The sequence below is a fragment of the Stegastes partitus genome, unplaced genomic scaffold (assembly GCF_000690725.1).
Source record: "Stegastes partitus isolate 25-593 unplaced genomic scaffold, Stegastes_partitus-1.0.2 Scaffold1117, whole genome shotgun sequence".
Taxonomy (NCBI): Eukaryota; Metazoa; Chordata; class Actinopteri; family Pomacentridae; genus Stegastes; species Stegastes partitus.
In genome coordinates, this window is record NW_007578848.1 from 220,765 (window position 1) to 236,556 (window position 15,792).

General features: G+C 42.8%; 1 protein-coding gene across 2 annotated transcripts in view; it reads left to right on the plus strand.

The window, feature by feature from the left end:
• Positions 1-14,850, plus strand: part of sik2b (salt-inducible kinase 2b) — a 44,680-nt gene extending 29,830 nt beyond the window's left edge. Inside the window, exons 7-15 of one of the 2 annotated variants that reach the window (XM_008296298.1) lie at positions 243-469; positions 2,381-2,533; positions 2,982-3,140; positions 4,801-5,032; positions 5,129-5,422; positions 7,556-7,713; positions 8,517-8,630; positions 8,882-8,970; positions 9,733-14,850. In XM_008296298.1, the coding sequence (XP_008294520.1) occupies positions 243-469; positions 2,381-2,533; positions 2,982-3,140; positions 4,801-5,032; positions 5,129-5,422; positions 7,556-7,713; positions 8,517-8,630; positions 8,882-8,970; positions 9,733-10,390 (2,084 nt within the window). In that variant the 3' untranslated portion in view covers positions 10,391-14,850. The remainder of the gene's footprint in view (positions 1-242; positions 470-2,380; positions 2,534-2,981; positions 3,141-4,800; positions 5,033-5,128; positions 5,423-7,555; positions 7,714-8,516; positions 8,631-8,881; positions 8,971-9,732) is intronic. The other variant, XM_008296299.1, reaches the window with a different exon arrangement.
• The last annotated feature ends 942 nt before the right edge of the window (positions 14,851-15,792 follow it).

Below are 15,792 nucleotides of genomic sequence, written 5' to 3' on the forward strand. Positions count from 1 at the left end.
GGTGAAACTAAGAAAAGAATTTTTCAGATTTTAAGCCCTTTAAGTGTTATTTCTGCCCCACTTCATCTGGACTGCTTTGATGAGGACATGATGCATTGTGGCTTAATTTGCTTCATCATAGCTTATAGAAGAAGTTCTCTGCGCTACCGAACATTAATAATCTCTTTCTTCTTAAAAAGTGATGATGTAAAATATGTACATCTATAAAAATCTTGTGTGATTGCTCTTTCCATCCCTGGCAGACTGTGAACACCTCATCCGCAGAATGCTGGTCCTGGACCCGTCGAAGCGTCTGTCTGTGGCCCAGATTAAGGAGCACAAGTGGATGGCTCTGGATGTTCCCGTGCAGAGGCCTGTTCTGTACCAGCAGCCCCTGTCTGCTGAGGGTGAGGCGGGCGTAGGAGAATACAGCGAGCAGGTCCTTCGCCTGATGCACAGCCTCGGTATTGACCAGCACAAGACCATAGAGGTAAGCTGGAAACAGGAGACGGCTTCATTTATTCAGCTGTGATATAAGGTTTAAAGGTCAAAGCTTTAGACAGTGAACAAGATAATGGTGAGCGAACAATGGATAAGCATCGCTCTTCATATGGAGCCCAAAGGAGTCTTTCACTGTGGCTGTATGTGCAGCATGGTGAAGGTGAACTTGAACAAAACACAAATAGGATAAAAAAATAATAATAATTAAAAAAAAGTTAAGTTGCTCTTACCAGGACTGTAATTGGTCACCTTGGGCAGTTGTCTACCTTGGCTAATGAGTGCAGAATACAGTGAGGTCTAAGCTGTATATTGCAGACCTTACTTCAAGTACATCTGTTGCTAAATAAGAAGAGAGGATGCACGGATATAAAGATAAAGTGTAAAGTGAAGAAGAACGCTTTGGTTTAATGCTCATTTGCCTGCAAATCAGTCATTAGACCTCCACTGTATGCAGTTATTTCTGACAATTCCTGAGCATATAATGACAATAATGCACCGTTTTAAAAGTGCACATGAGAAATGTAGCTCACATTTGTGCCTCTCCATATGTATTTTTATTTTTTTTGGCCTTCTTTCATATTAACATTGTATCATAGGAGTAGTATCTTCATAAAAATCTGATCAACTATGTTGAAAGACACTGTTTGATCATGCAGTACTTTATTATCTAGGTATCTATTTACTGTATATTTATTCTTTGTTCACACATAAACACATGTTCAGGAATGTAATATACATGAATAAATGAAATGGAAAAATGTTCTGTAAATAAGAATTAGAAATTATATTGCATTTACTAACATTATTTTACAAATTTCAGCAAAACAATCCCAATATAATTGTGTTAACATTATCTTTAGTTCTTATAAGAAAGGAAATAGAATTCTTTACCCAGTGAACACATCTGAACCTTTAGACTAAGCATTTATTGATCTAGTTAACCCTTTGAACCCCAAGAAGTTTCTAGACGTGTCTTACTCTTGTTACATTTTAACTCACTGTGGGCTAATTTTTTACTGTATTATAAAGTCACAAAAGCACAACCCTGACTAGATGTGAAAACACAAAAAAGGTCTTTTGTGCAGTGTGACATAGTTATATTACAACATTACAGCATTTACCAGTGCAACAGATGTGTGCCCAGATGTGTTAACAATACTGGAACAATACTATGTTGACTCTACATATTGTAGATATTTTACTAAGTACATTTTCTACTTGTTTTTCTACTTGTCTTCTATCTGCTCTGTGCTCAGTTCAGCCAATTTGTTCATGAGTTTTTGTCATGTGACTGTGGGTTGCAGATGAGTTACGAGTGACTTTATTACAGTATCTGGTTAGTGAAAAAGGTGTATTTATTTATCTATTTATTTTACATTTAACATTATGTTTTAACCCTGTATAATTTGATGAATTATCACAATTTCAAGATCAGACTTGGCTATTTTTTTTCCACCAAGCAGCATATCACAGTCAAGTAGTTCAAAGACTGTCAGAAAGTTGATAATCTAATGATTCTTTGTGGTTTTACAGTGTCTGGCTCTGACAAATGGTGTAATTTTGGCAGTTTTTTTTTTTTTAAAGATAGCATGCCTTTCAAAACCCACTCGTGGATTTGGGGATTTAGAGTGCTAATCTTCAGATGGAGAAGCTGTAATTTATCTGGACTATATTCTGTGTGCTGCCTTGTCTTTTAACATATTCTCTGTATTGTATTTTTTAAAATCTGTATTCTGTTCTTCAAGCTGCTGCAATAACCTGCTTTCATACAGGGATAATTAAAGAATTATCTCACCATATCTCAAGAGCTGTCACAGTTAAATCATCCAAAATGGAGTGTGAGCTTCACTAATAACTTCATTTACAGACGTCACCATTTATATCGTCTGTCATCCTCCAGTCTCTGCAGAATAAGAGCTACAACCACTTTGCTGCTATCTACTACCTGCTGGTGGAGCGTCTCAAGGCCCATCGCTGCAGCTTCCCCGTCGAACAGAGGCTCGACGCCCGCCAGCGACGACCCAGCACCATCGCCGAACAGACGGTCGTCAAGGTAACCACAGGGCATCAGGGTCGCAAGGGGGTTTTCGAATAATGTGCACAGATTACTATCCGTGCCTCCCTGATCAAAGCGCTGTTATTCACACCTGCTCCCAGGAACAAACAAATGAACGAATACGACCCATTCATTTATTTATCCATGTCTTCATGGGCTCTCTTGCAGCCTCTTTCTCCCAGCCTTGATCTTATGCATCTCCCTCAGTTACATTATTCATTATTTCCTTTTCTTTGCCCACTGCCTCTTCTTACACCACTCTTTCATTTCCCTCACCATCTAGAATCTGGCTTTCTTGTCCCTTTCGGACTATAAAGTCAGATTCTCTGCAGCTCATTTTTGTCAGAATTGCAAGGATATTGTACAGAATAGACCAAAAATGGAGAAGGTTTCTCATATTTAATGTCAAAGACTATTACCGTCTCTGTTTTCTCCTTCTCCACAGTCGACCAGTGGTTCAGCCCAGGTGGGTTTGCTCCCGCAGGGCGTTCGTCTGTTGCGTTCCCCTGCTGTGCCCCAAGCCTCCTCCGATGCTTTCACCTTCCCCCAGACTGCATGTCCCCTGGAGCAGAATTTCATGGTGGAGGATGTCAACACACCAAAAGTAGGTCCAATACCAGCAAAAACAGGTTGAATCTTTTTCAAGAAGGTTTTGTTTCTTTGTCGCCTTGTGGTTTGTCCTCTATCCTTATATCACAGCTCTCTCGACATTTTGGTTATGGAACTTGTCGTTATCACGGTCATTATCAGCTTGCACATGTATTATCCTGATAAGCTTGACAGTGATTTGCTTTGATAAGCATACCCGCTCACTGCAAATCAGAAATGTCTGTGCATGCCTGTGTGTGTGTGTGCGCGCGCCAGATTTCTTTGAGGTTCGGAGCATCGGTTTGCTCCGTCAACCTGCCAGAGTGCAGCTGACTTGTCCTCTTATGTAAGCACTCAGCCAGCACTCACATCAGACAGGACAGCTGCCTGTCCTGCAAGGCTCCTAGACAGACAGACACACACTGCTCTCCCTTTTCCTCTGTTGATCTGTGCCAACTGACGACCTTTTACTCCGGGCCTGTTGTTGGGTTTTACCGCCTATTACAGAACACAGACACCAGTGGTCTGACTTGACGGCCTCACACACCTGCAGGGCTACACACACACACACACACACACACACACACACACATTAGTATCATTCTTCAAGATTTCTTTTTCCATCCCACCCCCACTCCTGGCTCCAATAAAGGATGATTTGTACATTGTTTAACGTGTGTGTGCGTGCGTGCATGTGTCTGTGGTAAGCAGAACCGAGCAGAGAGTCTGAGTGCGTGTTATCTGCGTGAATGGAGTCTGGTTATGTAAGCGGTCCTGTGATGATGATGTGACCTAATGCAGAGCTGAGTGAACACACATGGACAGGAAGCTGCTGCGCTGCTCCAGCGATCTCGCCGCCCAGACTTCCTACCCATCAGCCAACAGCTCATCTTTTCGTTTTTAGATTTTGGCTTTCTTCTTTCTCCTCCTGGGTCGTTTGCCTTTTCTTTTTTCTTTTTTTTTTTTTTTACTCTTCCATTCAGCTTCTATTTTCTCCCCGCTTCTTCTTTATCCTCTAACTTCTCTCTCCCCTTATGACACCCACCCATTTTTTTTTTGCCTACTTCTCAATGTAGTTTTCCCCTCTTGTCTTCAAATGTGTGTGTGTGTGTGTGTGTCTGTTGAGTAATAGCATTCCTATTCCAGCACACTACAGAAAGCAGATGGGGGAATTGGGCAAAGTTGCTCTTTCCAGACCAACACCAGGCTTTCCGGTTACTGCGGCAACTCATGCAGATGATCTGTGTGTTTCTGTGTGTGTCAGTCACACGGCACTTTCAGTCAAAGCTCACTTCCTGGCCCCGCATTCCTTCATCCTCGCCCTCCACCTCTACGCCAACACACACAGGCCTGCATGCTGTAACAAACACACGCACACTCCCAGTATGAGACCAACTGTGGTGAGTGGAGGGAAAACAGAGGATGGAGAGCAACTAAAGGAGCCCTCGTTCTCAGCATGGTGGCTGCCCTCTTGTATTCAAGTTGTCTAGTGCAAATGATGGAATTTTTTTGTGTGTTTTCTTTTGTGAAAGCACCTTAATGTTTGACTGATTTCAGTGATAAAATACAGTTTTCATTATGAGTATGAATGTGTCCTTTGCTCCTCAGTTTGGAGATGTTTTCATCCTGTTGCAGTCAATTTTACATGGATGGTTTCCATCTCTCTCCCTATCTAGGTGAATGGCTGCCTGCTGGACCCCTTACCTCCCCCCACTGTCCTCCGCAAGTCCTCCACCTCGTCGCCTAGCAACATGATGGAGACATCGATTGATGAGGGCATCGAGACTGAGGAGCCCGACACGGATGATGATCCACCCCACCTGCTCTCAGCCTATCAGACAGCTCGATTCGGCCAACGGCGACACACCCTGTCTGAGGTCACCAACCAGCCAGGGCCTTCGAACCAAGGTATGATGTCACCTGACAGACTGTTACGCCTAGCGATAAAACAAGACTGTTTTTCTGCATCACTTCCCTGACATGGAATTACAAATTTGTTTCCAGGTAAATTATTCACTCTAGGCCACAACCCCTCCATGGGCAGCGTGGACTCAGACATTGGCTACGATATGGGCTCCATACACAGTGACCTTGGTCTGCTTGAGGACCCCCCCTCTCTCACTGAAGTGGTACCAACCAACAGCTCTGCCCCCGGCGTAACCCCAACGCCTTATTTGAGCGCTCGGCCTGCCAACCCTGCAATGGCTGCCCTCACCTCCCAGCACAGGGAGACACACAACCGCTCGCCCATCAGCTTCAGAGAAGGACGCCGCGCATCCGACACCTCCCTCACCCAAGGTCAGAACCAACAGTGTTAAGTTGTCATTTCTCCCCTCAAAATCCATTTATCGTTTTTTTTTTTAGACAACTTTTCTGTAAGACTACATTGACTTCATGATAGGTTAAACATCTTTTGCATTAGACTTACTTGTGTTATTTGACACTGTAGTTTTACTGGCGTTAAAGGTATAAAATAAAAAAAGAAGGTTGCAAAGGGAAATGGAAAAATGATTGAGTTTGTCACCAGCTCTTGGCAGCAGGAGACTCGTCTACTTCAAAGGGGAGCTGCACTGTTTTTCTATATTTCTGCCTGTTTATGGCTGTTTTGTGTCAATTGCAAATAAGTCTAAAGACTAAAAGTGTGAAAATTTTAGAAATCTGGAAATATGGCACTAGAAAGAAGCAATTATATCAGACCTCTGTAATCGACTGTTTCTGACTGACAAATGCCCAGTGCTACATTAGGTCCTACTCATGGAACACACCTGAATTTCCAGCTCAATAGTCAGTCGTTGGGGATAATGTAGGTGGCAGGTTTTGACAAGGAAGAAAATAGATGTGGAATAAAAAACATGATATCTCTGATTCTTCAGCATCAGTGCTGATGCTTTCCTCTGAGTCTGAGTCTGGCTCCACTGCTATAGACGTGCAATGCTAAATCAGTGCCATACTCTTACAAAGCCCCAAAAGACCACACTGGAATACAGCCAACGACCAGACAAGTCATTTTATCGTCTCCTATCATTCTTATACTATACTCCAGTTGCTCTATCTGCACAGTTGAATGCAGCGAGTTCAGACATGCCCTTGAGATGCCGCTGAAAAACATTCAGTGACAGTCACTGTCTGAAGTGGATGTAGACCTGATGGGTTTGAGAGAGATGCTTTGAAATCACGGATCAGTCGCATATAAGTGTCAATTAAATGCCAGATTTGACATGTCTCCTTAAGCTTAGTTACTACGAGCTGCAGAGAAAGCTCGCTGCATCAAGTACCGTAGTACAAATGTCTGAAGCTAAAGCACCAGATGAGATGAAAAACTCTGATCTGCATGCCACACATGTGACACCCCTACTACAGCTGCTAACACCTCACTTACATATGCATATGTATGTGTATGTATTGCTTCCAGGTAAAAGTGCTTCATTGCAACCGTCTCATTTGCTCAACCCCCCCCCTCTTTTTATTCACACACTTTTCTCTCCGTCTCTTCCTCCTCTCTTTATCCCCTCCCGTCTTTCTGACGACTACAACCGTGATGATTCACCTTATGAATCACAAACAGATATTTGAAGGTTTCAGCCCACATATCTTTCTCTCTCCCCCCCTTCAATCTCTATCCTTCTCTTTCTCACTCGCTCTCCTTCTCCCTCTGTACTGCTCATTCCCTGTCTTGCTTTTCTTTCTCTTTTCAAAGTTTCAGTCTGCGGCAAGCAAGATTTGTTTCTTCTTCACATCAGAGAGCGAGAGGAGCCAAGATATAAGAGGGAATGTTAAACAACCTCCTATCTACCTCTCGCTTTTTTTTTTCCTTTCACAGCTACTTTATCCTGTGCCTGCTGGTTGTAAATCACCTGCACTTTAGCCAAGAAGAACCTATAATTATAAGTTAAAAATGTGTGTTCCCTTCCTGGCTCCACATCGACAGTCGGAACTGTGCGCTCCCAGTTGGTATTTGCAGTTATTTATTTATTTCTTTTTCGTAATCCTCTTTGGAGAGTGTTGATGCGGTGGATTCTTTTGCGTCAGACTGCTGACTCTGGTTTTAAATAACTACCCACCATCACAGTGAGTCAGGTCCTATCGTTCACAGCCACAGTTCGTCACCACTGGATGGGTCTTATCAGAGCTGCTTGCTGTTGCATGCGCGCGTGCACACACACACAGACACAGAGATGCTGTCACATGGGCAACACACAAATACACACCCACAGCGACTCATGACGTACATCCAGTCACATTGTCAGGAGGGGTGATAAAAAGTGCTATCTGGTCAATCGGTTTGCTAACGTCAGTGAGGATTAAGTTATGAAAGGATGAAGCATTTCAACATCCTGTTCTGAAAATGAAAGTGTTTTTGTTTTTTTTGTGTAGATCAGTTGCAAAAATCAATTGTGACTCTGTTTTGTGGGGATTTGTTTGTGCTTTCAGGTTTGGTCGCCTTTCGGCAGCACCTCCAGAACTTGGCGAGGACCAAAGGTATCCTGGAGCTCAACAAAGTCCAGATGCTGGTGGAGCAGATGGGCTCCGGGGAAGGGGCCGCCATGGGCCCTCTGGGACCACCGCACCACTTGCACAACCTCCTGGAGGTTAGTCTTCCTGCATAATCACACCAAAAAAAACACACACACACACACACACACACACACACACCCCTCATGATCTTTCTCTTTCCAAAGCAGCTCTCAGCCCCAGTCCGTCTCATGTCCTGACCCCATGTTGTCCGGGGGGGAAAAAAAAAAAGCAGGCACCCAGGCTGTTGTGTAACCCCAGGAGAGGCAGCCAACTGTGGCTTGTTTACTGTCTCCCGTCCCCCTGGGGCCTGGAGCCTCGGCCAAAATGAATACAGCCATTGTTGAAGTCAGTCAGACTTACCCGTAGCGCTGTTTAGAACTACAATCACACAAAAAGATGAGCATGCGAGTACACAAAATTAAACACAGACAGACACACACTGCAGGGGGGAACCATTTAGAGGAAGGTAAGTAGGCTTTCCTGTAAAAAAAAAATAAAAATAAACATACAAAATCAATTGCAAAAGCTGACAAGATCTAGTCGTTTTGCTTTTGTCCATCACTCATAATGCAATAAAGCAGCTCTTTGTTGGTTATGATGCTCGAGCCCCATCATCCTTTTAATTTGCTTTCATTTCATTTACCTAATGTGTAATCCCAATGGTACATGCCATTTAGAGAAAGGCATCTGGCTGATCAGTCACCACACAAGCATTTGGGCAGGAGACAGCAAAGATAATTCAGTTAAACCACGCAATGAATCACCGGGACTTTGACACAGCTTCATTAACCAACAGGACAGGGGACCTGGGCCCTTGAGCATTTGTGGACAAGTACGTGTGCATAAACATCCCTTGTTATTCTGTTTTTGTTTGAAGGGTGAGGCATACAAGCAGCAGGAGGGCCTAGCTTTATATCAAGGTGGGCCACAGCCGCCTCTTCTGTCGCGCAGACAGAGTTTGGAGACACAGTACCTCACTCACAGACTACAGGTACAGTCTGAACACCACCTGCACTCATTATAACCTACAGTGTAATTAATTATCAACTGCTACGTACAAGTCTCTGCATGACACAGACCTGTCTTATCAAGCCAAATGACTGCTTTGCATAATATTCAGTGATATCATTCAGAAATGTAAGAATTATCAGCTCTGCAACTATACAGAAATACAACAGTTTGTAGATGGTTGCTGTGGCAATTATCACAGTCATGAGTCCAAATCTTTCTTCTGCCCAAAAGGCCAACGTCTTGGCTAACAGTCCTGCTAGCTGCCAACTTTTCTGTAAGGAGACTCCTCGAAGTTTAGAGCAACAGCTGCAGGAACACAGGTAAATCACACTGCAGATGTCTGCTCCACACATTTGCTTCTTTTGCCTTTTAGAAAATATTTTTGGTGTGTTCACTTAGCTGTGGTGGCCTTCACCTGCTGGAGAATGTAAAGCAAAAAAAAGCATTCAGAATTGCAAATAAATCCAAATAGTTTGCAAAGTTAGTCACACATTGTACCACAGTGAGATGAATTAAATTTTTTTGTAAATGAAACACAGCCTGAAGTTGCATTTTGTTGGATATCATCCATTTAACCTCACATTGTGTTGTTGGCTGATTTCATGTTTGAAAAGGAGGTTGTAATATTTTTGTTTTGCTCTAACTTTTCCTGCAGTTGGTAGTGGCAGTTCATATTGACCAAAGAAAGATGTTGGCTCATTTCTTTAATTAGTTGGTGTATACATTTGTGCCCGTCTCATCCAAGCATCACCATTTTTCTGTCGCTATTTTTCCTCTAGCTATGTAGGAAGATGGTATCCCCTTTTTCTAATCCCATCTCCTAAGCTCAGATTGGTCAATTGTTTCTCCCAACTGTCACTGTGCACAGTAGATCTATTTAAATCAATATTTGAAACAACAAATAGTGGTGCAGGCAGCGATTCAGATCAACAATAACCCAATGTGTACAGCACATGCATTCAGCATTTTTTAGTTTCCCAATTCACTTTTTAATCTATATTTTGCCTGTAAGTGCTGATGGATACATTTTGGAAGCTTGTTTTTATTACCTGTGTTGACTCTAAGTCTTGTTTTGTGCTAAGTGGATGCAACTGCTCTGCTCGCAGACTGAACCAGAAGAGGATGTACCTGCAGCAGTCACAGGGCATGGGACTGCAGGCCTACTTCAACCAGATGCAGATAGCTGAAGGCTCCTACCCAACAGGCAGCCCTGCTCTGGACCCGGCGGCATCTCAAACTTCCCCTCAGGGCCCCCCCATGTCAGTCCCCCAGCCTCAGCAGCAGGGCAGTCCTCAGGCCTCGCCGCCCTTCAGCCACACCCATAGCTTGACCCCTTTGATGGAACCGGGCGAGGGTCTGGTTTATGAACCCTACATGAGCCATCACCACTACACCCAACATCTGCCTCCTGGATCTCACCTCCACCACCAGCTCCACCATCCCCAGCCTCATGACGCTTCTGCCAGCGGCCTGGGCTTCAGCTTCCCAGCAGGCTGTGAGCAGCAGGCGCTGGGGCCTTCCCCTGAGGCTCTTCTCCCAGAGCAGTACGATTTCTCGCTGGACCCCTCCTCGCTGGTCACTCATGCTCAAGGAGAGGCTGACCCCGGAGCTGTGGCCGGAGTTTTGGCTGGTCCGGGCCCGTCAGACGGCCTGGGCCTGCCTGAGTTGCAGGGCTCCCTCCTGGACAGTGAGATGATGGAGACCGTGGACTCACAGCATGGCTTCGTACTGGTCAACTAAAGCCGGCTGAAGGGGTTGATAGAAAGCAGTATTAAGCAATGAGAACCTACACAGCATTAAGAACAGAGAGAATGGAGATATAAGTGGAGGCCATAAGCGTAGCAATGAGGAAGAAAGTGTTAATTTTTGTACAACTAATACAAACTTCATTTCTTAGTTGTGATGAACTCAACCTTTCTACCAAAATCCTCCCTTAACCTACCTCCCTTTCTCCCTCTACTCCTCTGTTCTCGTTCTCATCAGCCCTGTGAGGCAGGAACAGGCCCGATATGTGGCACAACGTCGAGCTTCGCCGTGCTGACGTGGCGAGGCTGCTGTTGTCACTTACGTTGTGCCACCTGTGAGGACTGCGCCGTGCAGCCTGGAGGAGGGGGGATGCTGCACATGCTGGTGGCTGCTAGAGTGCATCATTTCACCTAGAAATGGTTTTGGAAGTGAACTAATTTAGGACTGACCGAGTGGCAACCAAAAGCACAAAGGCTGGAAGTGCTTTTTGTATTTAAAATAGGACACCATCGACAACAATAGACTGGTTCTCAAAACACTTTGGTGCATTTTTTAAAGATTCCAGTAGATAAAAAAATAAATAAAATAACTGAACAAGAGAAAATGGCCCTCATTTATCACGGTACCATGAATATTACCACAAGTTCAAGTGTTAAAATGTGTTATTTTGTTGGTTTTATAGCCATTATAGAAGTTATTTACACACTAATGTGCAAAGGCTAACATGGAGTTCATGCATAGGTTTTAGCACTAGTATATACACTATTCCTTCAGAAAACAGGCAACTTTTGTCATTTGCCTAAGCAAATAATCTAAATGCTACAATTGTGCTTTTAACAGTGATAAACTCGCTCCAAGCTGTTTTTGACTAATGCGAACATTAGTGTAGGCTACGTGACATAAATATTTGTTTTGTTTCTTGTAGAATGTAACTACTGATCCTGATTAATTTCTTACACTACTGAACTGCTTTCCCACCTTTACCCAATTGCACACACTTGCCATATTTCATTATGCTCAACACGATGAGGATAATTACCAGTTTTTGCAGGCAAAATGGCCGCGCGCCTATTTAACAGTTGAAATGTGGGTCATGCGTTTGCCTGATAAATGAGGGCTGATGGAGTTAATATGTTGGGTTGAGAAGCTGCGGTGTTAAACAGTCAATATTATTCTATTTTTGTGGCAATACTGAAGCAATATTAATCCTTAATGTGGAGGGATTGTAAATGGAAGCCTCACCTGTACAGCCGACTCTGATTGGTTCCCGGGGACCTCAGAGTTGTCAGCAGTGACATCACTTGAGCTGATGATGTAACCAGGAGATAATCTGTTATTCGTTTTGCCCTGAAAGTGCAGGGATAAGCCTGGAGACAGCTGTATGGATGGAACTGTGCAAAAGTTTTAGGCTCGAAAAGCAAAGCGAGGACATTTTCGAAAATAATGCCACAACGAGCGTTTATTCGTCAGTTAACGTCATACAATGTGCAGTCAACTTAAAACAAAACAAAAAAATGCCTACATCAAATCAATCTCTGGTTTGACCACCCTTTTGCCTTTAAAACAGCACTGGTTTTTCTCGGTACGCTTGCACACAGTTCTTAGAGGTACTTGGCTGGTTGGTTGTTGCAAGCATCCTGGAGAACTCGTTCTGTCTCAGTTGCTTCCGACTCTTTGTGTAATCTAAGACTGATGATGTTGAGGTCAGTGATGCTGAATAAACACATGCCTCCCTGCTGGTATGACGTTATGGATAAGAAGCTAAATATCAAATTTCTTAAAACTTTTGCACAGCACTGTGTGTGTGTTTGTATGTATGTGTGTGTGTGTATATGTTTGTTTGCACAATACAGAATTCAGATTTTCTGCATCCACCACAATATTCGTCGTCATTGCTGAAAAAGACAAACACTGTATTACAGCTTTCTTAAGAGTGACACAAACTGTGCTCTTGCCCTCAGTGCAGTTGTAGCTTTTAGATTAACTCTGGTTTACATCCTCAGTGCTCCAGTCATGCCTCTGTGTTGTTTTAATGATGAATCGTGTTTGTTATAATGGAATGACCCCTTGAAGATTCCCTGCATTAGATTTCATGAAAGAATGTTTCCTCTCTGACGTTGAGGCTGCTGTGAGACGAAGACCAGCAGAACATCAGTCACCTGACACTGGATTTTGACTGTTGGCTCACCACCAGTCTTTGACTGACAGCAAGCCAGCAACAAGACGAGAGATTTTTTTTTTCTTTTGTTTTTAACAGCACTTACTGTGTTCAGTCTACTTGAAGCACACAGATGTATCTTCTCTGACAGATGATGATGATTTCAAAAGAAGTACGCTCAATTGGAATAATAGGACAATGAACGTCACAGGGCTGACATGAAATTATTGGACTGTGACCATCTGTGGCCTGTGGCCAGACTGTGTAACCTTCAGTGGTCGTGGGTTAAGCTGTAGGAGTGTTTGTAGTCAGATTAGCCTTCAGACAAGGCAGTCATTCTCAGTGTGTAGACTGGACTGAGCACATATCTTACAGAGTCCACAATAAGACTCCTAAAGTACAGAGACTTGACTTTGACTGGGAGTCTCTGTAGTTGCAGTTAGCAGACATTAGTGACGGCAAGAAAATGTGGACCAACTGTGGTTGCAGTCCTGTGCAAGATGTAAAGGAAAAATCCACCCTAAGATGCTTTTAACACAGTTTCACAACAGATTAGGGCTGCGACTAATGATCAAGTAATCTGATGATTACTTAGTTATTTGTTGTTTGACCTATAAAATAGCTGTGGAAATGCTCATAGGAAATCAAGGATTTCTTTTGGGATTAACAAAGTTTGAGCTTGTGTTATCTTATAATTATCATAGCCAAGATACTATGTTCAGATTGGTTTATTTGTCTGACCAACAATCCAAAACCCAAACATATTTGGTTTATTGTCATAGCAGGCCATGAAAATTGAAAAATGTCTCTCACCAACTTAAACAAACAGTTTAACTCAAATTGCTGACGAACAGTTACATGTTTTCTTTCGTCAGCTTTATGGTCTATTAATGCTGTCGGCAAGTTTTGCCGTCAGTCTCTCAGGATCTAAGAGCAACTACTTAGTAAGTCACCATTTGCTCTCACATTTAACAGTCAAATGGGCAGAGATACTAATAACTCCAGCTCCAATGGCCTCATCAGACCAGAGTGCAATGCAGCCACAAGACATGTTGCAAAACAGGTCTTGTGGCTGCATTAATAGTTCCGCCCTTCAATTTACAAACTAGTCGGCTAGCTGGATATGTTTATATGGTCATACACCCACATTTTATTGACAGGAATAAGCTCACACCCATTTTGTGGGTCATGTTGAAAATGTCCTTTTGAAAGAAAGAGCTGCACTGACGTGTGCGAGGCTGGTTACAGATGAAATAATTATTCTGGGGTTTGCAGAGCATTAAATTGTCAGTGCTGATGGTGTAAGAGCATCAGAGGGTGGATTTCTTGCCTTGAAGTGAATGTTTTGATGATTGTTTTTATTTCATTTTGTCAATGGTCAGGCTAAAACAGCTACAGGATGATCTGTGGAAGTTGAATACTGGAGCACTTTGACAACAAGGGGAAGAAGAGATGTAGCGAGAGAGGAGGAGGTGACCGTGGTGGAGGTGGAAAAGGTTTGTATTGCTCTGCTGTTTCCTGGCAGATGAAACGAACCGTAATCTGTAGGAAACACCTTTCTCCTCTCTCTTCCCCACCAATAATGGACACAAAACAAATTTCTTTCAAAGAAAGACCAGACATAGTAACACTTTATTTGATTGTTGATTTTAATCCAAGAAAGAGTAACACTTTTCAGTTTATTATGATGAGTGTTCTTTGTACAGATTAGGGGTGTAGTGAATCTTCAGTGCGCGCTCAAGTTGCACCGAGGTCGAATTTTGTGTTGGAAGTGAATAGTGTTCAGTGTGCCTTTTACTTTTCGTATTTTCAGTCTAAATTAAGATTTTGAATAGCACCGTTATTTTTGGTTGGACCCTTTTATCATTTTATTTTATTATGATTACTTCTTGCTTTTCTGTATTTTTTTTTTTCTTTTTTTTTTTTCTGAAAGTAAGTAGAGCCAGGTTTTACAAAGGTACAAAACCAAAGTCCCTCAGAAGTTTCCCTGTACGACCCACCGTGTGGAGTTTTGGAGCTTCTTTGTCAGCTTCTCTACCGTGCTTTTTTTTTCTCGTTGGTCAATCAGTGTATGCCATTTAAAAGTATTATAGCAATATTTCTCTAGTTGAAGACTAAAGTCATGAAGATTCTAGTGGATGTGTTTCCAAGTATCATAATTTCACCTCCTGCTGATAAAACAAAACAAAAAAAATCAGTCTATCAATAGAAAATCCAGTTTTATATTTACCTTCATTGATGTTGACCACACATAAGCTAACTTGCTGTTGAGATTAAAAAGGTTTATTGAACAGAATAACGCTGCGTGCATTTCTTTTGTGTGTGTGTGCATTGATGAGTTTCATCACTTTTGGGACAATACTTGGGATTAATGGTGTTTGTGTTCATCCTGGTTATTGAAACACTGTCCTACCGTCTCCTCCACATAATCCAGTTGTCCTGTAACTTCACACTATAGTCGGTAATAGTACCCCAGGGTTGCATGATGTATGCGTGGGCTAATGACCTGGAAAAATGAATCACACTTCATATAAACCGTTGAGTCATAGCTGAACCTGAAATCATTTCAACCAGAACCAAAGCACCCGAGGTGGACGATCCGGCAGGAGCGACAGGACGTGTTCTGTTGCAATAATTACACTCTCTAATGCAAGACTTAAACTACCGACTGAAAGTTTTGACGACAGGATAAATACTGCCACGGTTCAAGTCAGAAATGTGCTAAATATATCCAATCACAACTTTAAATGAAGACATACACCAACATTAAAACCACCTGCCTGATGTTGTGTAACGTCCACCTCGTTCTGCCAAAACAGCTGTGACCCATCAGGCCCCGGACACGGAGGGAATTCCCTCGTCTCCCAAGTTTTTGGCATCAGGTTTTGAAGCCACGAGGGAGTGTAGATTTCTACCCTAGTCAGCCGATCTCTGTCTTCCAACTGCTAAGCCTAAAAGTGATTTCTTTGTCTCATCCTGTTGTCTGTCAGATCAAGTGATTATTGCACTTGTTAGTTTTCATCTGACATACATTGATCAGCCACAACTTTAAAACCAACTGTCTAAAGTTGTGTTGGTCTCCCTCGTGCATCAAATAGCTCTGATCCTATCGAACAGTTGATGAAAGAATGCTGTGTAGGATAAAATGCTATCGTTTTTGGTAATGAACGTGTCTGCTTCCAGCAAGACCACAATCAAGCACTATGATAAAGACATTAAATCTACCAATGAAGTCTTG